Below are 24982 nucleotides of genomic sequence, written 5' to 3'. Positions count from 1 at the left end.
CATTATTAAAATCATTATGATAATAAAATAATTTTGGCAATTGTTAGGAATTGCTAAAACGTTACTTATGACAACTGCAAAATTAGATGTGTGGAAGATTGAAAGATAAAATTGAATATATATTCTGGAGGAAGTTCGATTACAAAATAAACTAAGTACGAAACACAAAAAATAGCACAAGGTCCAAAGTGGCTAATTAAAATCCTTGGGAAGATTATCTTTCATCTTTGAATATTGAGTCTCCCATAAGGACATATGACGTTCGATTATTGCCTGTTGTCTTTTCAGTTCTTCGATCTCTAGCACTAGCTTATGTGCCGTCTCGAAGTGTTGAATCCTTAACTGCGCCACTTTAGTCAATTCTTCCTGATGAGTTTGTTGGATTGCTGCCTGACGAGACTGGGCATTCTTTATCTTCTCTTCGAGGAGTTCAATTTCTTGTTTCCAAGATTTGATATTCGTTTCACAATCTTCGTATTCCTTCTAGTTCTTCGGACGTTCGAGGTTAAGGGCGTCAGCCTTTATTTGTTGTGAGTTGTTCGTCAATATTTTGTTTTCGAAGAAGATTAGATTGGAGTTGATCAATCAGAGAACCCAGTAAAACAATCACTTCTGAGACTTCCTCTAAGACCAGAAGTAAGTCTACTTTCTTCAAAAGATTGTTTAAGCTATAACATTTGGTGGAATCCCTGCTTAGAGCTTCGACGAGGTTGGTTTCGAAGAACTTTTCCCTTATTTGACGAAGGAGATTAGGAATATCATCCTTGTAACCTGTATCCGCCAAGACATTAGAAGAAGTTCTAAGCCCAATGGGCGAAACATTATCAACACTCATCATGGTCTTGAGGAAGCTTACAGGATCAGTTTTCTTGAGTTGCTCCAGTTCTGAAGGTGTAAGCATTGCGGGGACCTGCTTCGAAGTAGTCACAGGAGTGACTATAGTTCCGAAGGTCGAAGCTTCATGAGAACCAGGTGTAGGCTGTTTGGAAGTTTCCTTTGTAGCATCCTGCTCAGATATAGTATCTTCGCTGCCAGTTGGTTGTCTGGCTGCATTATCACTATCCGAACATTGAGGATCCTCCCCCATATTTTCATCTTGATGAATAGGTGGAGACTCATCATTTGAATGGCTTTCTTCAGCAGGCACAGTTGGAATGATGGTTACAAGGGGTTGAGCGTCTTCGAGAACTGGAGAGAGCACAGGAGATTTGTGTCGAGGAACACCTGTGTTGAACAGTTAGAATTGATAAAAATGGGAAGTTGCAAGAAATTCGTCTGTCATTCGAAAAGGCAGACATTTACCTCGAAGATTGTCAAGATCAATGTTTAGACTTGAGGTTTTGAGATCAGAAGTAGCTGTGCCAGCATCATCCTACATTTACAAGGTAAGATGTGAACTTAATCATTAGAATTAAAGTTTGAAAAATGATTAGATTGTGAAATCCAAATACCTTGGTTGGAATGTTGTCTGGGCTTGAGTTGTGACTCTCTACAATGGGGATAGTACTAGCAGCTTTCAAGGGTGATTCATCAGAAGATATCTTGTCACTTGACGAAGTGAGCTTCGAAGTCCCAGATCCCTTTCCTTTGGCTGAAGAGGTGGTAGCTTTCTGTCTTTTCTTTATTGCTTGTCTAGTACGAGGAGGAGATTTATCTTCGTCATCAGAAGCAGCTGTATGAGGAGCTTTTCGCTTCGAAGATGCTGGAGGTTTCGAGCTCTGAAATACATATTAAAACCAAGTGAGTAATGTTCATAAAATTTCACAAGTTAAAATATAAGGTATGTATGTACCGTGGGTTTCTTGCCAGTGGTGACAAAATCACTCCCACTCGCCTTGGTATTCCTCGAAGCTCCAGAACCCTTCTGTGCAGGGGCCTCTTTGATATTTCTCTTTCGAGTAACGGCTGTGAACAAAACGTAAATCAGTATTTCAGTAAAGAAAGAAAAGTTAGTCAAAAGATTGTCTAAACCCCAACCTTCAGGTATTGGAGTCAAGACGCGAACGTGCTCAAGACCTATATGAAGATGTCCTTTGAAAGTATCCAAGGTATGCTTAGTCGGGACCACTCGTTCAGCGCGTTTTTTAGATTCTTCCAGAAGGATTTTTATGAGATTCCCACACACGAACCAGTCTGGAAAAGGAGGGCTTAAAGCCACACCAAAATCAGCACTAGGTAGTGGAGGGAATTTTGGAGGATTAAGTTCGAAAGCCACTTTATAACGTAGTTCAGGTAGAACAGACGTGGGCAATTTCAGCTTATCCAGTTTAGCAGAAAACTTTTCACGCAAAGTGACCGCAGCCTCACGAACGGTCCGACTAAGATCATCAGGCCTGTAGATAGTTTCAAAGAATTTTTGAAATGCTTGGATTTCTTTAATATGAGTCGAAGTACCTTTATGGAAATTCGCCTGCACATCAGCAAAAGCTTCAGTTAGTTCCCGAGTAAGGCTTTCAGCATTGAAGATTTGCATGGAATAATAATCTGTCCACCATTGATGAAAGTCTATGGTAGAGTAAAAAGCAGGTTCGAAAGAGACAGGAGACAAAGTAGTGATCCCAACATATTTGGAGATTTTTGACTTATATTCGTCTTCTGCCAGATGCGAAGTATGTAGACACATGTGATTCCTTTTGTCGTACAAGCATTTTGGTTTGAGCTGAACCAACCCAAATTGTCTCGAAACCAGATTTGGTTGATAACAAAGGAGACAGCAGTGACTTTTTGGAGATCGAAGTCGGTGATATAACAACTTTGGGGTGAGGAAAGCTTCCTAGATAGCCATGGATTCGGCTTGTTGGTCAGAAGAAGTTGCTGGAAATTCTCGAGTAAACCATTCGGGACCCACTTTCCGTTGTACGAATGGAGCCATCATGGGACTGAATTGATAAAGTTTAGCGAACATCATTATGTACGCCAAGAAGGTTTCACGAAGTTTGCCAGTTTCTTCTTTTGGGGTTAGGTACACTAGTCTGGTTCTTTCCACTGTTCGATTCTTTATAGCTGCACTTTCCTCATCCACAACACTTTTGTATGGGAGGTGAGCCTCAAAAGTGGCATTAAGCCATAGTTGCAACAACCAGAAAGGACCAGCAAAAAGAAGAGATCCTGTTTTGTAGTTCTTAACAAGGTCTGTTGCTTCACCGAGATTCTCGTAGAGAAATCCTAGAATTAACTGGCTTAGGTTTAACTTTTTCCCAGCATTTAGCTGGTTAGCCATGCAAAGGTATCTCTTTGCTACTTGTATGGACCTAGAACAAAAAACGCATCTCGAAAGCCAGAGTGCTAAGAATGCAATAAGTTCTTCATCCACGACTTCTGCGTTTGTTTCGTCATGATATTGTTGAATGAAAGCAGTATAAGTGACTGTTGCTTCATTAAAATTGATGGTGTCAGTATCCATGAAATTGGGGTCGAAGGTTTCCCCAGTTGGTCAAAGCCCTGTGATAGCAGCTACGTCGAAGAGGGTAGGGGTGACCATTCCGCATGGAAGGTGGAGAGTATTGTGAGAAGCATCCCAGAAATAAACTGATGCTACTAACATGGTTTGGTTATATTCTAAGCCTGTTTTGGATAACTGGATTAGGTCATAAATCCCTAGTTGTTTCCAGAAAGAAGCCTTTTGTTTTTCCACTTTCGTTAGCCAAGCGTAGTACAATTCAGGATCTTTTGCTAAAGGGATTGACCTAAAGACTTTCACAAAATTGGTTACATTGTTTAACCTAATTTTCTCTAAGACCAAAGAAGTTTCAGTTGAGGTTTCTTTTGTGTTATCAGGATCAGCTGAGATTGGATGACCTTCTTCATCTATCTTATTCTTGCTAACTAAAGGTCTAGTTTTATAATAAGCAGGAAAAAATTTACTCAAAGAGGGGTTGTTTCCTCCTGGTAAAGGACCCATGAAAGCATGAGTTTTTCCAGAAAGTTCAAAAGGGATGATTACCCGAGAAGCATAGATGGCGCGCGCCTCTGCATCATTTGGGTCTGGAATATGTTCTTGATTCTTTATCTGTGTAGGATTTTGAAGCTTTTGAATGGGTTGAAGAGCATTTGAAGAAGACGCCATGAGTAAATTTGATTTAGGAAATAGGTTAAACTAAGCCAAAGAGGATTTTTCTTGTCTATGTTGAAGGCAAGGAAGTTAGGAGTGGAAGTTATGGGAGGGTAGAAGTTCAAGTATTTAAAGGTTTAACGGAAACCCTTTCAAATCTTTTGGGTAAAAGTCAAAAGACACGCGGCAGGCATTGATTTAATCCAACGGCGGTCGAATTATTGTTAGCCTTACTCCTATTATATAGGAGTAATGATCATGAAGTAATGCCAGAACGTGGGAATGTAAGTTCTGAGAAGACATCTTTGAAAATGACAAGACGTTTTGAAAGTGTAGTCATAAATGATTATGACGTTAGTCAGTCGTCTTGGAACTCTAAGAAGTGAGTAAAACGAAATCTCTTCATGACAAGAAACGCCTATTTCTCTTGTTTTCGAAACAGGTATTTATTGGGGGCAATTTGTTAGCTAAGGATTTCGTTTAGAAAGAATATCCTTTGAAGAGTTAGAATTCGAAGGAAGATGGTTACTGATGACCATTTCTGAGTTTAAAAATGGCTATTGATGGCCATGTTTCGAGAATGATTGTTTGAGTTGGAACGAAGATAGTCAGAATTGGAGCTAATTCGAAGAGGGTTATCTTTGAGACTTAAAACGTTTTTTGCGAAATACGTAAAGTACTGAAGCTTAACGTGTTTTCGTGGCATTCTCGGTTCTGATCACGTTGCCACGCGTCGAAAGAGGATTCAGGCGGGAGGATTTGAATTTCGAAGTAGTTTGTGTAACTGCACAAAGACAGATGGCATCCCAGGGATTCTTGTGGGCAACGTGGCATCAGATTAGTGTAGGACCATTAGGGTCGAAATTAGTATAAATAAGGGTCTTAATGTTAGGATTCCGTGTGTTCATTTTGTACAAATCACTCACAAACCACTCAAGTATCAAGTGTTTAGAGAACGAGTTTGCTGAGAAATGTACGTATGACACCAACACCAGTTTAAAACATTTGTATCTTTCTTTATTCGAGTATCTTTTCATTATTACTGCTTTCATTTACTTTCTGTTATTTACATTCCTGCACTTCCTTTATTTCGTCTAACTTTTATCTCGAAGCATTTTACCTTCCTGTATTTAACATTCTTGCACGTTACGTTCTTGCACTTTACATTTCTGCAGTTTATACGCTTTTATTTATATTTCTTTGTCGAAAGTCATACTTACGTGTATAACAAGTGTTATTTTTAAGTGAATATTCATTCGATTACATCACAAACAAGTTTTCTTGAAGTCAGAACAAACGAACATGAATCAAATAATATCGAGAGGCAATTGTTTGACTATGTCCTAGGATCAATCTAGTCGATCCTGCGAGTAACCAAAGTATATTTTATAGTTTGGAGGACTAGCGGTTGTTTACCGGAAATCATCGGAAACAACTTCATAGCCGGATAATTGGTCCACTCACCATCTACCGAATTCAGAAAATATACCACTTCTCTTATAGGGTTGTTAGCAAGCAACAACCAGTGTGCTCTATAAATTAAAACAATAGTTTATATGAAAATTTTGCTACGCAAAAGAAACAAAGATTAGATGAACCAAGAATGAGAAACTAACCCTACTAGTCGGGTATTATACGCCCAAAGAATCAGACTTTCTGTATTGCCGGTGGACAGGAATCTATCGACTAAGCGCTATCTAACTGATTCCGGTTCCGTAGCAATTGTCATTCCGCTGCAACGGGCGGAAGACACAAAACGAAATCTGTTTGACAATGCAGTCCCGCGCAACACTTTGTCATACAACAACCTTAAATAAAAACATAATAAACATTAGATTATTTTCATTGAAATGTGTAAATAAATTGTTTGACTAATTAAATAATATATCGGATGAGTGAATATTACCGGATGTATGAGTGCATATTACCGACGCGTAGTTGTTCATGCGTAAAAATCTCTTCCAAGTCATCTAGTGCAATATTTAACAGGAATTCAATACCAAAGATACCTTCATCCATATTGATTTCATGGAAAGCACCATCCTTCAAATCGGACATATCAACAAGTGTTTCGAGCGTTGTCCGCTATCGAGGCACAAAAGCACCACCTTTTTTTGCCGCTGCCTTCGGAGGACCCTTGGGTGGTACGCTACGAACTTGCTGCGTCACTTGTTGTGACCCCCGAGCAGATGCCTAAAAATCATATAAGTTAGGTAAAATATAAAATCATGCAGTTTTAGATTCAGATTATATATTAACACTTTAAATGTACCTCTTTTAGTGATGCAGCAGACTCCTCCTCCTGTAAAATCCCTTTACCCTTAATTGCGGGTTTTGTAGGAGCAGTCTAAAATTAAAATGTAAAAAATAATTAACGTAACGGTGCAGAATTGACATTCGAAAACTAAATGATTCATAATGGTTTTCAATATACCTCATCACCAATGATAATGAGCTCCGAGGGCCATGCAACAAATGACCCTATTGCATCTCGCAACAATGTTGTCTCTGAGACCATGTCAGGTACCGGTAGCACTGCATCATGATCTAATACAACATCAACTGATACTTTCAGGTATCCATCCGGGAGCGGTCTATGGTGAAGTAAATCTCCCAAAGTGTTGTGCACTTTTCCCTTACCAACTAGGCGATAATTCGGTGACAATAAGTATAGTTGGCAAGATGAAATGCCCTAAACCAATAGTAAATATAGAGTCATTATCATTAATAAATTAGAACAATTTGTAAGGAAAAAAAATTTATAATTACCTCGGGAAATTTTCTTTGACAGTTGATACTAGCTTTATCACTAGTTTCTTTCACCAATGAAGTGTTGCACTTTTCTCTCATATACATCTCTTTATCTCTTTGTAAGTCAGAGACTTGTGCTTGTAATTCCTGCAATTTTTGCAACACTTCTTCATTGGTAGGATTTCTTCTCCTAGAATGCTTGTAAAAAGAGGTTGGAGTCACACCATGACCTTTACCCCTCACCCGATCAAGATACTCAGGAGCATCTAGTGCTCTACTAAGTACGCTCCTATCATCCTTGTCCTCACCGGTGGATACCGATTGCGACATGGTCTCCTGTAATTCATTTACATTTCAATAATTATTAGTGGAGATAAAAAATCAATTATATATTAAAAAACATTTGATTTAATTAAAGACACAGTGTTATACTTACACATTCAGCATAAACTCTTTGAACATCGGGATCGACAGCTCGATTCTTGCCCACATGAGCTTCCTTCCATAACACATGTATTGGAAGTGAGGTTTCCTCACTTTTCGTCAAATAATAAAATCGTCAAATAAAACACATTTAGACAATTAATTAAAACGCATTTCTATTTACTTACAATTTTTTCCTCTAAGCGTGCATATCCCAAACGCCCTTTTTTGTATGGATACGCGGGTTTTGATGCTCTCGCACTATTAGTGGCACTTCTTTTCCGAAAAGCTTCATCTCTTTGCTCTAAAAACTTAGCCCAATATTCTTTATCAATGAATAGCTCATATTTTTTTGGCCGTTCCGGTGCCTCTTCAAGAAAGTTTCCATCTTTATCCTTAAGATAGGTGTTTGTTAAAAAAGCTTTCCACCCTCTATATCTTTTTCCGGCCAAACCAAGTATGTAGCGTTTACGCTCATCTGGTATGTTAAAAGACCTCTACAAAAAAACATACGCATAGAGTGTGTTAGTATAAGTAATTTAAATAAATTATCGTCAAGATAATAACAACAACCATATATGATACCTTAAGCCCGTCCCAAATCACATCTTTTTTCTCGTCCAACTCTTTGCTTTTCAGATTCCATTTAGCTACGGAGACTGGAATATGCATACGTACAAGTGTACCAATATAGCTTGTCAACTTTGCAGAATTAGAACCAATTGGTTGGTTATTAGAATTCCATTCCAAATTATATATTAATCCTTGGTCTCTATGTCGAATGATTCCCTTCATAATGGTGATGCCTCGTGCAACTTCTTTTGATGATGTATCAGGTGGAACATTTGTATCCGGAGCATCTCTTTCTTGTGAGTTTTCGTGTGAGTTTTCTTGATTACTAGCCATTGAACCTGTATCAAACAAACTAAAGCACGTTAGTACACTATTAACAAGTTAACAATCTATACAAGTCAAATGGAAGTCAAACCATGCATGATCAAGTAAATCGGAATCGAAATCGGTGAAATCAAAATAAGCGTCAAAAAAAGAAAGTTGTCGGAATTTACATGGCTATGAAACCAGTGTTGCCAATCCCAAATCGCATAAAATAACAAAAAAGTAAAGTAACATTATTAAAAGGCTTAAGTATGCATGGCCCAGAAAAGTTAGTATATGAGATAAGCTTCATATGAGTGAACAGATCTGTTCTAGAATAAGGAATTTTTTTTATAATTCAGGTTGAGTGAGAGTATAGTTTATCATGACATTAGACAAAAACGATTTAATTTATAAAGAGAACTTAAAACACCATCTCATTTAGTTATTGTTAAACAATCACTTCTTAATTTGATGTAGATTTAAACCTTAATCAGTTGATCTTAATTATAAGAATGAGCATGAGTAACAAACTTGACTTTTGTAGAATACTTGTCCACAGCATGTTGAAGAATCGGTGATAAGAAAAGGATAGTCTACACTCCAAGGATTAAAGACAACTATAATATTGTTGCAAACCTAAGGATGTAGATTATCCAACTCCATGATGAAGCAACATTGCAACAGAAGAAAATGAAAACTATCAAGTTGAGTTCACAGTTATGCATTGGTGAACTTCATTACCAAATTTCACCATCATTCTCAAACAAAAACCCTAGCATTCACTCACACAATGTAACCTTAAACCTATGAACTTCAACACACACTCCACAATTCACAATTCACAAACACAGTTTTGAATTCGAAAATAAGGTTGCGAGAGAGATAGGAATAGGATTGTTGTTCTTACCCGGGAGGAGGAAGTCGCCGTCGGAGGGTGGAGGAAGTTGCAGTCGTCGTCGGAGGGAGGAGGAGAAGTTGCATTTGCGGCGTTTGGTTGGGCACAACGATGGCAAAAGAGAAAGAGGGAATTAGGGATTTTGTGAGGGCAAACGCGTTTTGTCTAATTTTGTTTTTAAAAATTTTAATTATGAAACAGCTATGAAAGCGCTTTTGAAAAGCGCCTTAGTACACATGGCTATACCAGCGCTTTTTAGGGAAAAACGCTCTTGTACCCCACCCCCTATAGCAGCGCTTTTGAAAGCGCTTTCATAACCCCCCTATAAGAGCGCTTTTGAAAAGCGCTTTCGTACCCATGCCTTTACCAGCGCTTTTTGAAAGCGCTTTCGTAACCCCCCCTATAAGAGCGCTTTTTTTGCGTGTTTTTTAATTTTGTTTCTAGCGAAACCTATACCAACGCTTTTTCCAAAAAGCGCTTTCGTAGGGGTGCTGCTAAAAGACAAATTTGGCATAGTGAATCAAATTCTTAAAAATTCACATATTCATGTATTCAACATATTTCAAAACTTCTCATATATCCACATATACCACATTGCTCAAGGATTCAAAATATAGATTCCATGGCATTCATCAACGTAACTTCTCATTCTGTCACCACAACCTTCAGTAGCAATTTCTCGGAAAAGAACAACTTTTTGAGCTTCTCCGATCCCTGTTTGAAATTCTCCTCCCTCTCATGTTCCAATTCGGAAAATCCAGCTGAAAACGTCAAATTCATTGATGTAACGCAAATAATCCCAAGCAGTACGGTATCTGGTACCTGTACTATCAAGATGCACATAATCAAACTGATAAATTAACATATATAACATGTATCAGGATGTGCAACCAAATATTTTTACCTATTTGATTTGAATGTGCAATCAAAAATCAACACCAAATGAAACATATTCAATAACTTCCTTGAATCAGGATGTTTCCAAAAGATATCAGCTACAACATCTGAGTTGTCCCAATTTCTAGTTCAACACTTGTATTTCTCTCTATGAATAAGGCTTAACAACATTTTCAGTTTTGTTAATGGACCTCTCTTGCTCGTTGTATATGTAGATCTAGCTTTATAAACTAGGGCAACACTCGTTAGGTGTTCTGGATCCCTGTCTTTCAAAGCAGCAGCTATGTACCTTTGAGTCATATTGTACTTCGTCATGTCATTTACAAACTTTCTTTCATCATATTTTAGACAGCCCAATATGTCATGGCCTTCCAATTCCTCGGATAATTTATGATTGTGCATCTCGCACCTAACAATCACGTTCCAACCGATACCACTTGGAATAAATTTTAGCGTAAATGGAAATTTACCTTTCATACTATAAATGCCTTTTAAGACATTATTGTGTTCATATGCATTCTTTCTTTTGTAATTTCCTCCTATCTCACAACTCATGATCAATTTATTTTTTATCCATGGCCTTCCATCAGCAGAACAGAATGTACAGTGACAACAATAATACTATGATGTTTACCAATAGTATGTGTACGTGTTAAAACTGTAGATCAGGACTTAAATATATGTCAATTACAACATATAAAGAGTAAACTATCAATATCACAAATACGAAAAATCCTTTAAAAATTGCATTTGTTACTTAGAAAACATATTTCATCAGTGGTGATCAAAAACCCCGAAAATATGTAGAGGAATCCGTAGAAAAAGCAGTAGGTTCTGGCCTACACAAGTAAAGTATTTTTCTACATAACTATCGAAAAATTTCAAGTATAAACAAAATTTCCGGTATCCAAAAAATTTCAAAATTTCTGAAAGATTTTTTTATTACTGGAAATTTTGGATATTTCGGTATATTTCTTTGACTTTTAAGAACAAACGAGAAAACTTCAATAGTTCTGATAAATCACCTCCGAATATTTCATAATTTGTATACAATTTCTGGCGAGAACTCGAATATGGATACCATTAATTTCAAATTGGATATCAGAAAATTTGTTTTTACTACATGTCCATAATATTTTTTTTACGGATTATAAATGTTTTTAGATTAAATAATAGCAATCAAAAGGGGATGTCATGTACAACTTTGGGATGTCCTCTTCAAACCTCCCTTTGCTTATTTATGCAAAACAAAATTCAAAGAAGCCCATCCTTTATGTGTAGCCCAACAAACTCCAATCTTTTTCCACTATGAATAGTCCACGTGCTGAATTTGAGAAATTATGATTCTAGATAAATACTATGAATTATCCCAAATATTATAAAACTACGTACATGAATCTATAGATTATGATTCTAGATACATCCTTTTAAAAACAAAAAGATATTAAATTTCATAAAAGCTTTGATTTTATAAATCTTACATGGATGGAAAGAACAAATACGCATTTTACCGTTGAAAGAAAATGCAGCTGGAAAATAAAGACACATGCATCTAACCACGTTCATATGGTCTACACTACGCCAAATTTAATCTTTAACAGCACCCCTACTAAAGCGCTTCTAGTAAAAAGCGCTCTTATAGGTTGCACTAAAAACAAAATAAAAAAACACGCTAAAAAAGCGCTCTTAAAGGGGGGGGGGTATGAGAGCGCTTCTGAAAAGCGCTGTGGTAGGGGGGGTGTATGAGAGCGCTTTTGAAAAGCGCTTTGGTAAGGGGGGGGGGTATGAGAGCGCTTTTGAAAAGCGCTTTGGTAAGGGGGGGGTATGAGAGCGCTTTTCAAAGTGCTGCTATAGGGGGGTTTAATGAGAGCGCTTTTTGCTAAAAAGCGCTGGTATAGACCAGGCTATGAGAGCGCTTTTCAGAAGCGCTTTAGTAGCCTTTATTAGTAAAAGTTAAAAACAAAAACACGCTTTCACTTTCTCACTTTCTCTCTTTCGTTTTCTTTTTATTTACTGTTTCTCACTTTCTCTGCAACCTCCGCCGTTCACAGCCACCATCGTTCGTCCCTCCGTCGCCAGCCACCACCGTTCGTCCCTCCGTCGCCAGCCACCACGAGCAACCTCCGCCGTTCTTCTTCCTTTCAGATCCAAAACACACGAGTTTATGGTGAGTTGAGGTTCGTGTTGTTGCTGAGTTCGGTTTCGATTCTGAATCTACAAACCAAAACCGGGTGAGACCTTTCTGAGTTTATTTCTTATTCTCTCTTCCTCTCTCAAATTTCTGAAGGGTTTGTTTGATTAGGAAAGTGATGAACAAATGTTTGGGTTTGATGAATGTTTGTCTGGTTATGTTTGATGATGATTTGTGAATGGTTTTGTTTCTGATGAATGGTTTGCGTGTATGAGAAAGATGAACAATTAGGGTTTTGGTTAGTGTTTGCGGCTGTGTATTGTGATTGTTGTTGGATGAATATGAACAATGTATTTACAGTTTCTGGAGAGGTTTTTCGAAGATGATGAACAGAATTTTTTTTAGGGTTTTTGGTTGTTGGCTCTACGGCTCTACGGCTGATTTTTTTTAGGGTTTCTGGTTGTTGGCTCTACGGCTCTACGGCTGATTTTTTTTAGGGTTTTTGGTTGTTGGCTCAATTGACTTGTTCTTTTATCAAAAACTATTTTTATGTGCATGTGGTTGTTAATTGATTTCTTATAAATTGGTTTCTGTTCTGGTATAGCACTATTTTTATTAACTATTTTGTCTTTTGTTCGGAGATGAGGAAATTTTTGGTTGATAGAGAAAATATTGAGAATGTGAATGTTGTGTAAATAATCACGTTTTTCTATTGTAGGTTGAGCTTCAAACAGTGGATGGACTGGTAAAGGATAGAACACAATGTGCCCCTGCCGATTATGTTCCACAGAATAAGAATCAAGTAATGTACCCCGAAGCTAAGTCTTCTGTGGCAGGATCGTTCGGGGTACAGTTATTTGATTCATATTCTGTGACACAATACAACATAGCTCAGGTGACTACTGGTTCTCCACTAAAGCATCAATACAACATAGCTCCAGATAATACAGGAAGCGTACATTGGCTGCATAAGAACTCGGAAGTTGTTTCCCATTTAGTTGTTTTGGTTTAGAAATATGTGAATTGGTTTAGTTGTTTTGGTTTATAAATATGTATATATGTATTTTGATTTACATTAATGGTATATAATATAATACTTTTTTGTATATAATCGATATCGATTATAATGGTATATATCGATTTGAAATGATAAATTATAGGTTCATGAAAAAATACTGCCAAAAAATAGTAAATTACAGGTTCTAAAATATTGCTGCCAAAAGTGCAGGTTTAGAAATAATAAAAAGCATAAAAAAAAAAAAAAAAAAAACGCAACATACGAAAGCGCTTTTGAAAAAAGCGCTCTTATAGGGGTTCCTACCAGAGCGCTTTTTCTTGAAAAGCGCTCTTAAAGGGGGGCCTACAAGAGCGCTTTTTCCAGAAAAGCGCTCTTATAGGGGGGGTCTACGAGAGCGCTTTCAGAAGCGCTTTTGTTACCTACGCCAGCGCTGGCTTTCACAGCGCTTTTAAGCGCTTTTAAAGCCCAAAAAAAGCGCTTTTAAAGCCCCAGCGTGTTGTAGTGCTATAAATACAACACATTATTCAGAAAACAAAAATCACAACCATCAACTTTACTTCTTTTTCTCTATCGATTTTCATCTTATTTTCTTGTAAAAACCATGGCTAGAAAAAAGTTGAAACTTGCTTTCATTGAGAATAATACCGCAAGAAAATCAGCATACAAGAATAGGAAGAAGGGTTTAGTCAAGAAGGTTGATCAACTAGCAACCCTTTGCGGTATCGAGGCTTGTGCAATAATTTATGGCCCCGACGATCATCATCCTGTAGTCTGGCCATCGCCGTCCGGAGTCCAAAATGTGCTTTCGAAATTCATGACATGGCCTGAGTTTGAACAAAGAAAAAATATGGTGAATCAAGATAGTTTTCTGAGTCAAAGGATTTCAAAGGCTCAAATGAAACTTAAAACGCAATCGAGAGACAACCGAGAGAAAGAGACGACCATGCTGATGTTTCAATGCCTCGATGCTGGAAAGGTCGTACAGAACGATATGTCGGGGGCTGGTTTAAATGATCTTGCCTGGACGATTGATCAGAACTTGAAAAAGATTGATAGAAGGTTGGAATCAGGTGATAACGAAATGAATATTCACCGAAATCAATGTGAAAATGAAATCATGACGGCTCAAAGTCATGACCAACTCCAAATGGAACAGCCACTGCTACTACCACTGCCGCCGCCGCTACCACCAACCACGGCCAATAATGGTGAAATTGCAATGATGAGTGATGGCCATCTCCAAACGGCACCACCACTGCCACTCCTACCACCACCACCACCACCAACCGCGCCTAATAATGATGAAATGGCATTGATGGGTCATGGCCATGTTGGGATGGCTACGAATAACAATGACATGATGTTTATGGACATGTTGATGAATGATGATGAATGGTGGTGAACTTGAAACAATTCCATTTAATTATGATGCCAATCTTCCGAATGGATTTTGACCTAATTTACAATCTTGAATAAAATATGTGTTTATGGAATTGATGATGCTTGTTCTTTGAGGTGGATATGGCGAATTTAGTCCAAAATTTTAATTAAATGATGATTTGAATATTTTTGTTTTGTGTGTATGTGAAGATGCAGTCATTGGTCATTATGGTGTAATTTTCATCAATTTTACTTATGTTATTATTTTATATTATTTATTATAAATATAGTACATTCACTACAAGAAAATTGACTTTTTGTGACACTCAAAAAGTGTCACTAAAAGTCAATAATCCGTAGGTAAAAAGCTTGCAGACATTGAGTGACGCCCACCCCTAGCGTCAATTATAAAGGGGTGTAATGCTACGGTATAATAAGTGTCACGATAGCTTTTAGCTACGGGCAAATATTTACTTGGATGTCACTATATCATAGGTTACTGTTACAAATATTTCTCTTTTTACCTACAGCTTTAATTTTAATAGGTGTCACTAGAACTCTGTTAAATAATATTTTTTTAATTTACCAAAATATAATAAAATTATAAATTAATTATTTTTTATAATTGAAGAATATAATATTAAAATTCAATTACTCGGTAAAAATTTTTACAATACATTTTCTATTATTTCAATTTAAATATGACAAATTAACTTAATATTAAAATTAAACTATTATATCAATTTCAATTAAATTCAAATATTTCAATATAGTAACAAAGAATTTCAACTACATTTTCTTAAATTCTGTTTGAATAAGTATAACTAGAAAGACCACTATTTTGTATGAATCTAATCAATGACCAAGTAAAATATTCAAGAGGATTCAACAGAAGCACCAGCTTTCATGTATATACAATTTTAAATGGTATTGTATCTTCACTTTCATATATTTGAATCTAAATTGTGGTCAATAGGTGACACAAAATCAAACCTCTTCAGCTATAGCTCGTAAGACCTCGTTAACTTGTGGATCTTCAGAAAACCGCATTTGAAGAACAGAAACTAGATTTCCAAGCAAATTCTCTAATGTTGCAACTCTATTATCTGCATTGGAGCTAGAACTAGCATGCCGGGGAAGCTTGCCAAGACAACGCACCCGTCCTCTCTTTTCAGGTCCTTTAACCTTTGAATAAGAATCATTCTTCCAGCTTGTAGAATCTTTGGTGGCTTGAGAATCATGTGAGCTGCCTTCCTCCTCTACCATATGCTTCTTTAACTCTTCCTACATGCAACACAAGTAACTTTTCAAATGTAACTCAATATTATTTCTCGCAACCTATGCTATCAAAATGGACATTAGCAGAACTCAATATTATTTCTTCTTTGACTCTCTGTTGCAACCTTTCTTAGATCACGACATTTTAAAATCAAATTCTGCATTAAAAGGGGGTTTGCAAAATAAGCCAAACGGTTACACATAAAAAAGATCAAAATATTTTATGACAGACAATTTGCATCAAGTGGCCATAATAGCTACTGTAACAACATCATTGAAAGGTCTTGTAGCTGTCAGGGGAGAGTCTTCTTCTATAGTTAGCTAATGTTAAAATACTAATTCATTTATTTTAAACAATACATCAAAATATATTAAAGAAAGGAAAATTCTTACAATCACATATGCTGCACTTTCAGTCACAATACTTCCATCTTTTCTAGTTCGAGTATCAATGTAAATTTGTGCCCGTGAAGGTTGCACTCCTCCAGCTTTTGTTGTCTAACATTTATAAAAATAATATCATTCATCCATTATGTATTGAGAAATTAATCAAATGTTATTGATAAATACAAACCATTTCATGAATTAGGCTTGGAAGATTCTTGGTTCCCATGCAATGAATGTCCTCATATTTTTTGCGGTTCATTTTGTTCATGCCACTGATTTTCTATATCCGATAAATATGTAAAGTCAATAATAAAATCAACATATGATAAATAATTTTAATGTGAACAAAATATTAACGAAATTATATATATATACCTGTCCGTCCTCAGAACACCAATAATGTACTAAATCACGATACTGAGAAGGATCAACCCTTCTATCAGGAATGTAGCTTGCCATTTCTTCTTCTTTCTTACTACCGTCATATCCCTTTGACTTCAAATGATACTTGAATTGCCTCCACTTAATACTCATATTATCCTTTAGTATTTTCTCTGTTCTCTCAGTGAATTCGGGAACAAAACGAAATTTAGTCTGTCAAAGGAACCATTACCAAATCAATAATTTTGTTAGATATATTGCAAGAAAAATTAACAATAACTAAAATGAAATCAAACTTATTATTATTTATACAACACCTGAATTAGTTCAAGCATATCAGTAATATTTTTCTCAGGCATATCACTCCAGCACACATAATTGATTGGAGCACATTGGTGTCTCCTTACCAAACTTCCAATTGCATTCAATAGAGTTTTTCCTTCCCAACCGATAGGATTTCCCATATGATCTACATCAACTAGTATAAAGTTTCCAGCCGGCATGTCCCATACATCTAGCATATGTGAATAACCTCTTGTTCTTTTTTCACCTAAATCATGTATTAACAAATATTGTAATTAGTACTTGTATTGAAATCTAGTATATCACAAAATAGATTAAATGTTGAGCTTTGCACAGAATTGAGTTTTATACTTACAGTGCGACTCATTATGACTTCCCTCATTTGTGACTTCATTAGAGCTAGTAGTTGATTTCTCTTTTTCTAGTGATTGGTCTTTATGGTGAACAACATTCAACTTTCTCCGTCTCCCCAAGGCACTTGCTGTAATTACGAGATCAAACAATTAGCTTAGTTTCCAAAAAATAAACATGAAGAAAAAAGGATGAAAAGTAATTCAAATAACAATCAGGAAACTAAGTTCCTACAATATCAGTTCAAGTACTGACATAATACATGAACAGAAATAAAAAACACATGGAGAATATCACTCAGTCCAAATCTAGCTGGACTGGTTTAGGTTTCTATATTACACCATTTCGGACCAATTCCGATAGAACAACACATTTATCTGTCTAACCATTATTCTGAAATACTTCAAAAGGGTAAACAAATCTTTTGACCAAACAAACTCACAATCTTTGAAACAACCAAAACAATGCATAGCAATCATCATTGATAAAAGTGAAACACCTTTGTAGAATGATGTAACTGGAGGTGGTGCTGCTGGACTAGTGCACAATTGAGAAGATTTCGGTTGATCACTACGACCTCTCCGTTGATTTTGCCTTTTGTTTTGATCAATATGCACACCTATATCTGGAGTAAAATAAATTAAAAATCTAGAATTGTATTTAAAACTTGATGCACTAAACTAGAATTGTATTATAGGACCGCATCTATTCGAACAATATACCTCGCAAAGGTGAAGGCTGGAGTTGACTGTGGTCACTCTCTTGACTCCGTCTAGCTCCCCTGCCTTGGATTTTCATGTTAAGATATCTAGAAACAATTGATATTATTTTAGTTAACATATAGACTGGAGTTGTGAATTTAATACAGCAACTTAAGGTTGTTGAATATATTATTCTTATATGATGTTGGCTACCTTCCAATAACCACTCTTATTTTCCTTCCTATAACAAGTTCAAAACCATAATAATATTTATCAAATGATATCTTTGGTGTCGATGAAAAATGACATAACAAGATACATTAAAATTTAACAATCTTAAAGTGCTTTGAAGAGAACAGATAAAATATTGCAGTGGCTCAGCCAACACACTACTGTATAGAAGTTCCTAATACTTAGGCATTTTTTAAAGTTAAGATATTTACAGAATTAACAGTCATTCAACAGAACAAATAAAATTTCAGTAGACCACATCCTTTAAAAAAATTAGAGCAGACATTTTTTAGAAGTTGTGTAATCCCAGAGAAAACATCAACAAAATGAGAAAAATAAATCAGTCTTCAAAGACAAATGCATGTAGGAATGTACCTTTTGATATTAACAGGAACATCACCAGAAGTGGATTGAACTTCTCTTTTTGAGTGTTTTAATTTTAACTCTTTAGCCTCCTCCCTGCATTTCAATAGATGATGTTAAAAAAATATATTCATTCAAAATAAATTTAAGGAACGAGGATAAATCTACTACTACTACGCACATGCAACATAAAAATGTGTTGGATTTAATTTACATCATTTATATTTGTATGTATGCTTTCAGTTTCTTGATATCTTAACCGGAAAGCAGTATCTTCGGAATTAGATCAAACACCCTCCTCTACCAATGAGTTGGGAAACCAAGTCAACTACTTTAGAATCACAAACAGTGAGCACAAAACCGAACTCAAACCAAAATTCCAGCGCATGTATTAGTGTTCTTTTCTTCTACTTATTTATTTTTTATGTTATTGGTTTTGCTATTACCTAAAGATTGTTGTACTAACTAATTTCAATTCGATTATTCTATGTAACTACTTTAGGCGATAAATCCATGATCCAGAGGAGATACATGTATTTAACAGAAGAGATTTTGAAAGAAAATCCTAGTGTTTGTGAATACATGGCCCCTTCATTGGATGCTAGACAAGACATGCTAAACAAGTAGGACAACTTCTAAGAGATGGTTTCAATTGTAATTGTATTTGAAACACCATCTCTGAATAAAGTATAAGACTATTTTTCTGATGCAAATAGTTATGCTACTTATACTTTTGACATTGTCATGAAATTCTATCAGTACATACATGGAAACTCACCCATCCCTCTCCTAGTCTCCTTCATTTTAGGGTCTAAAGTTAAATATTACTAATTAACAACAGGTCACTTTTGCTTCCTGCCAAGTATTTTTTTTATAAATGAAACATAAACAGAATATGTATGATTTAGTCTAGAGATGCAAGCAAAATTAGTTGATGCGTGAAATTATAAATATTCAAGGATATGTAGAAAGAAATACCCTGAATCAAAGCACTATTTAATACCTTGACTTGCTTTTGAATGATTTTTTGGGCTTCTTTCCTACTCCAGAACCCCTCTGTTTCGACTTTTTATCCTTCTTGTCAGTCTGGAATAGTTCCCACATCTCTTCTGTCCTTGAAAAGGAATTCTTTCGAGATTTAATAGATTTCTGCTGAGGCTTTTCCACAATCTTTCCAGAATCTAGTGCCCTCTTGGCAACCTTTACTTCTTTTGCACGTCGGTATGCAAGATCAGCAAGTGTCATTTCACTCTTTTCATTCTTATCTGTCCCCTTACCCTGTAATTTTATGCATTTATATTTTAGTGTAACATAAAGTGAGGAATAAGGATTACAGCGCGCAACCTTAACCATATTAGAGAGGGCTTACTTTTGGCTTGTCATTCTGCTCCTCATCCTCCAACATCTCCCTAGCTGCTTCCAATTTTCTAAGTTTCTTTCTAGGCATATTTTTCTGCATCGTAGATATTTCCATCAAGTAAACATGTAAGTCGGAACAAAGGATACAAGCAATTTTATTTACCTTCTATATGTAACAAAACAAGTTGATTCGTATGTAAAACAAGATTGGGAAACACTTCTTACCTCTCGCTCTCGTTTCCGCTTTTCCTTCAATTTTAAGTCTTCAGCTTTCTGAGAAGAACCATTCTAGTGTATCAATCTAAACTATATCAATCTAGTGTATGAAACAACTAGTCCCTAAAGTATATGAAAGACATCAAATTAGCACCTAAAGTATATGAAGTACATCAAATTTACATTAGAAACTATACAAATCTTAGACCTAATTTCATAAAAAAAAAACACTAAATCTAAATAATTTTTTATTAAGAATAAAAATGTAAAGAAAATTACCTCATAAATTTCATCACCAATATATAAAGTTTCATCTTCTTCTTCTTCTTCCATTTTCCCTGCAAACAAAAGATTAATTGAAAAACACATTGAACAAAACAAAAACGCAACCAAACCTAATGTACGTCACTCAGATCTAGTGGTGTAAAGTGGTTTTCCGGCGAATTTCTAAGATAATTTACTAGATCTGGAAAAACAAAAACGAAACCAAATCTAGTGGTGTAAAGTGCAGATGAAAAGGAAATGTCGACGGCGAAAAAGAAGAAACCTGAAGAAGAATGAATGAATGACGGTGAAAAGATGGCCGGAGCTGCGGCAACAATCGGCAGCAATCGGCGGCGTTGATGTTCAGCTGATTCGATCGATTGAACTTTGAGAAAATGTTAGGTTTACGTTGAATAGAAAATGAAATGGTGAGAAAGAGAGATTCTAAAAACTGTTATCGTCACTTTTTTTTGTTAATTTTTGAAAATGATTTTTAATTAAATTGATGATATATGAAATTAATTAATACAAATTAATAGTTACTTTATAATATAAAGTATTTAAGTATGATTTCTTCTTCTGTTAAGATTAGAAAATAATGTAGTTAAAGTATAATCTAAAATAGTTAAATACAAATTAATTAATAAAAATTAAGATTAAGATTAACTAAAAAAATTTATGTTATACCATATATTTCGACCTAATTTTTATTTTTGGAGAAACTACTAGTTTTTTAATAAAAAAATTATTAATTTATTTGTTGAGTTACATGTACTATTTTGTTAGATGAGAAATTGTGATGGACAAATATTGCTGTAGGTAAAGGTATGGGCAAATGTGATGGACAAGTTTTATTGTAGGTAAAAGTAGTATTTAGTGACAAATAGTAAGGGCATCACTATAGATGAGTGTCACAATAGGGCTTTTTTTTTGTAGTGATTATCACATGAAACACAATTAGTGGGCCACATTATTCCTTGGTTTTAAAGTTTTTGCCGAGTAGGTATGTAATTTCTACACAATGCCCAGGTCCAAGGCACCTGAGAAAATTTGTGCTAATAAGTTCATGAGGCCCTTTAATTTATAATTATAACTTTTCTAATGACATTTATAACTTTTCTAATAACATGAAAGTGTGATATTTATAAACCAGTATATTATTGACAATTCATGAGAGTAATGAAGTTGTCCCATTTGTGTTTGATTGAGTAAAGAGTCTATTACGTGTGCTTTCAATAAATTTGCAGTATTACATTTATCTATAAAAATAATGATATATCTCATATATCATGGAACACACGAATGAACGGATTGTTGAAGTTGAGTTCGTGTTTTGGAAAAAAGTATTTTTGCATTAGAGAATGGTCTTTCATAAGGATTGGCTTATTTTGAAATGGAAACTTCGACTAGATGAAAGGAGGAATTAAAACCAATGAAGTTTTCTCAATCAATTAGGGCCTGTTTGGTATAAGAGAAGTAGAGGAGAGAGAGAAGTAGAGGAAATAAGTTAGTGAGAAATGCCAACTTACCTTGCTTGGTACAGGAGAGAAATAGGAAAGAGAGAGTAAAAAGCATGTGGGTCCCACAAAAAATCTTTTCTCCCCTCACGAGCGAAGAAATGAAGGGGATAGTGTGTGTCATCCATTAAATTTCTTTTATACCCTTTATTTATTTTTTATTTTATTTTTTAAATTAATTAATATTTTAACTATTTTCAATGATAAAAATTATTTATTTTTAAATTATTTTTACCATTTTAATTAAAATAATTATTAGTATATTTTATAAAAAGATATGAATAATTAATTAATTAAATTTAAATTAAAAGATTTAATTAATTAGATTGAAAATCTTATTTATCATAGGGGCATTATAGTACTTTTAAAAATATACAACACTTCTCTCTTCTCTATTTCTTCTCTCTTTCTCTTAAACCAATCAATATCTCAAATCTACTTTATTTCTCACATTATTCTCTCTTCTTATACTCTCTCTTATCTATTTCTCTCTTCACAACTTCTCTTTTAAACCAAACACACCCTTAGAATCATTCTATTATTATCTCCATAAGAGGGCAAGTGGCGAGGAAGCAACGTCACAAATTTGTTTAAGATTCTGAAATTCTGTCGAATCTAACTTAACTGTCATATCGAATCTAAATGAAATTAAAGTAATCAAACTTTTTTTTTATCAGTGAACCGAACTTTGTTGAAGATACTATTTAGAATAAGAGTAAATGGCAAATTAATCAAACTAAACCAAAATAAAAATGAAATATACTAAGAATAAGTTTAAATTTTTTATAAAAAATGTATAATGGTCTGCTTTATTAACAAATGGCTCGACTAAAAAATTGTCTTCCAATGATTTTCTCAGATGATTTAAATAATCACTAAAAAAAAATTCCTCCAGCAAAGTGAATTAGTGACATGACAAAGGTGGCCAAAAAAGGGGAGATGCGACGTGTTTACAACGTCACTACGTGTTTTTAATAATAAAATAATAAAAGAAACATAAACACATAAGATGTCAGAATTTTTTTAATAAAAAATAATAAATAAAAAAATGCACAAACGTTCAAATGGGGGGAAGCTTGAAATTTTCAAATTTCGGTTTGTGACGTGTTTTACACGTCGCAGCGTGATTTTTTGAAATTCAATAAATTAAAGCTGCACATGGGACTGCTAAGGAAGTGACCTGACTCAGTTGACTAACAGCTTTTATTAGTGTCATGTTTCCCACGTTGCAACATTTCTAACCGTTGGAGTAGGGGTGTTCGCGGGTCAGTTTGGTTCGATTTTGAGAGAATCTGATACCCAAACCAATTAAAATTATATGGATTGGTTTGGATTAGATTTGCAAATTTTTTCGATAAAACCCAAACCAAACCGAACCAAGAAATAACATGTTGGTTTGGATTGGATTGATCGGGTAGATAAAAATAATACAAAAATATTTGAAAAAAATAATTTATTTATGAAAACTACATTTTCATAATAATACAAAAAATTTAATATTAATTGTGTTCAATTGTAAATACTAGATTAACAATTTTTCCATATCTAACATAAAAGATTTTGAATATATAATTAGTTATTTGAGTTAGTATGATAATGAATGTGTTTCATAACACTATGTTCAGTTACCACAATACACTAACAAATTAAAATAACATAATTTGTCCATATACGGGATTTCACTTTTTTTTGTTGAAGTTAAATGTTAGGTAGTAATTTTCATGATAGTTAATTATGGTTGGTTTGAGTTGGTTTTGCGGGTAGAAAATTGAAAATCTGATGCCCGGACCAATTGACATTGGATTTCATTGGTTTGGTTCGATTCTTGCTCGAACTGAAAAAATACCCAACCCAAACACTATGATTTGGTTTGAATTTCGATTTGGTTAGGATTTACCCGAACCAATGAACACCCCTACGTTGAAGGTTGCGACGTGCTTTTCATTTCGTTAGTTTCCCACATTTAAATCATGTCGCTAAATATGTTATATATATCCCGATTTCGTAAACCTCTTCATTTCCTCATTCCAGAATTATTTTCAATCTCCTTCCTCTCTCCATTTCCTCCATAACTCTAATCTTCCCCTCTCTCATTTCAATCTTCATCTAAGGTATGTTTCATTTTATTTCTTTTCTTTTTTGTTAATATTTTTATTTTTTCGTTTTTGATTTATTAAATAATTTCTGATTTTGATTTTATATTTGTAGGTGAATTTTGTTTAAGCTTGAGGATTCCAACAAATTTGTTCAAGCTTTCATGGAGGTATATTGTAATTTTATTTGTTATAGTTTTCAAATTTTAATGTATTAATTGTTGGTTTGTTTGTTGTGCATAATTGTTGTTATTTTTTTTTGTTGATTGTTGGATTGTTTGTTGTTGATAGTTGATATTTTTTTTAATTATAAAATAGACTATATTTTGTTTATTAATTATATTTTATTTATTATTATATTATAATTTTTATTTTATATTTAAATAAATATTATGGATTAATATTTATTAATTTTGAATCATAAATAATAATAAAACCTTTTTTCTTAAAAATAATCTGATTTTATTTTTTAAAAAATATTTAATTTTAGTGACGTGATTTACATATCAAGAATTAGGGATATGTAGATCCCGTCGCAACCTTCTGATATAAACTAGTTTTTTTTTTAAAAAAAATCATTGTGGAGTGACGTGGAATCCACGTCACAACATTATGGCATTAATTTCACGTCACTAAATTTCTCTGTTTTCTGTGCCTTGTCTGCCATGCATGTTGTAACAGAAAAGGTGGTTGGTGTTTGTGCAGGATGTTGCGACGTGATTTCTATGTCACAATTTAGTGACGTGAAAACCATGTCACTACTAAGTTGCCACACACTCCTCTGCGTCACATACATGCACGTCGGAACATATATGTTGTGACGTGAATTTCCACTTAGTGGCATGGGAATCACGTCACTAATGAGCTTATTTTTTGTAGTGAATTGTTTAGAAAGAAGGTCATAGGACCACATGGTTATGGTTATATTGGAATAGAAAATGTAATTTAAAATGTTACACGAGGGAATGACATTGGTTTTTTAGATGATCAATTACAAAGTACCAATTTCCTATTTATAGGCTTAAGTCATCGACCTCTTAATGTTGGTGAATACGTTTCTAAATTATTTTAGTATTTCTAGATGTTTCATGATAGATTTCCCATAATAGTTCT

General features: G+C 34.7%; 2 protein-coding genes across 9 annotated transcripts; one reads left to right on the top strand and one right to left on the bottom strand.

The window, feature by feature from the left end:
• Positions 1 to 13646: 13646 nt before the first annotated feature.
• On the top strand, positions 13647 to 14447 carry LOC131640497 (agamous-like MADS-box protein AGL80). Its single transcript, XM_058910888.1, has one exon. The coding sequence runs from the start codon at positions 13647 to 13649 to the stop codon at positions 14445 to 14447; it is 801 nt and encodes a 266-aa protein (XP_058766871.1).
• Positions 14448 to 15236: 789 nt separating this feature from the next.
• LOC131640500 (uncharacterized) lies at positions 15237 to 20706 on the bottom strand. Of its 8 annotated transcripts, none has more exons than XM_058910896.1 (14): positions 20543 to 20706; positions 20275 to 20333; positions 20005 to 20067; positions 19790 to 19873; positions 19424 to 19698; positions 18433 to 18516; positions 17848 to 17933; positions 17625 to 17750; positions 17130 to 17255; positions 16879 to 17021; positions 16466 to 16684; positions 16278 to 16370; positions 16097 to 16201; positions 15237 to 15709 (listed from the first exon to the last, which is right to left on the bottom strand). In XM_058910896.1, exons 2-14 carry the CDS (start codon positions 20326 to 20328, stop codon positions 15413 to 15415), a joined length of 1755 nt encoding a protein of 584 aa, XP_058766879.1. In that variant the 5' UTR covers positions 20329 to 20333; positions 20543 to 20706; the 3' UTR covers positions 15237 to 15412. The 8 variants fall into 8 exon arrangements, with proteins under 8 accessions (XP_058766879.1, XP_058766874.1, XP_058766878.1 ...); XM_058910891.1 differs by having other exon boundaries at positions 15238 to 15709; positions 16789 to 17021; positions 17625 to 17744; positions 20543 to 20704; XM_058910890.1 differs by having other exon boundaries at positions 15239 to 15709; positions 16789 to 17021; positions 20543 to 20703.
• Positions 20707 to 24982: the final 4276 nt, after the last annotated feature.

This window comes from Vicia villosa, unplaced genomic scaffold (assembly GCF_029867415.1).
Source record: "Vicia villosa cultivar HV-30 ecotype Madison, WI unplaced genomic scaffold, Vvil1.0 ctg.003179F_1_1, whole genome shotgun sequence".
NCBI classification, from domain to species: Eukaryota; Viridiplantae; Streptophyta; class Magnoliopsida; order Fabales; family Fabaceae; genus Vicia; species Vicia villosa.
This window is presented reverse-complemented; position numbering and strand designations above follow the sequence as displayed.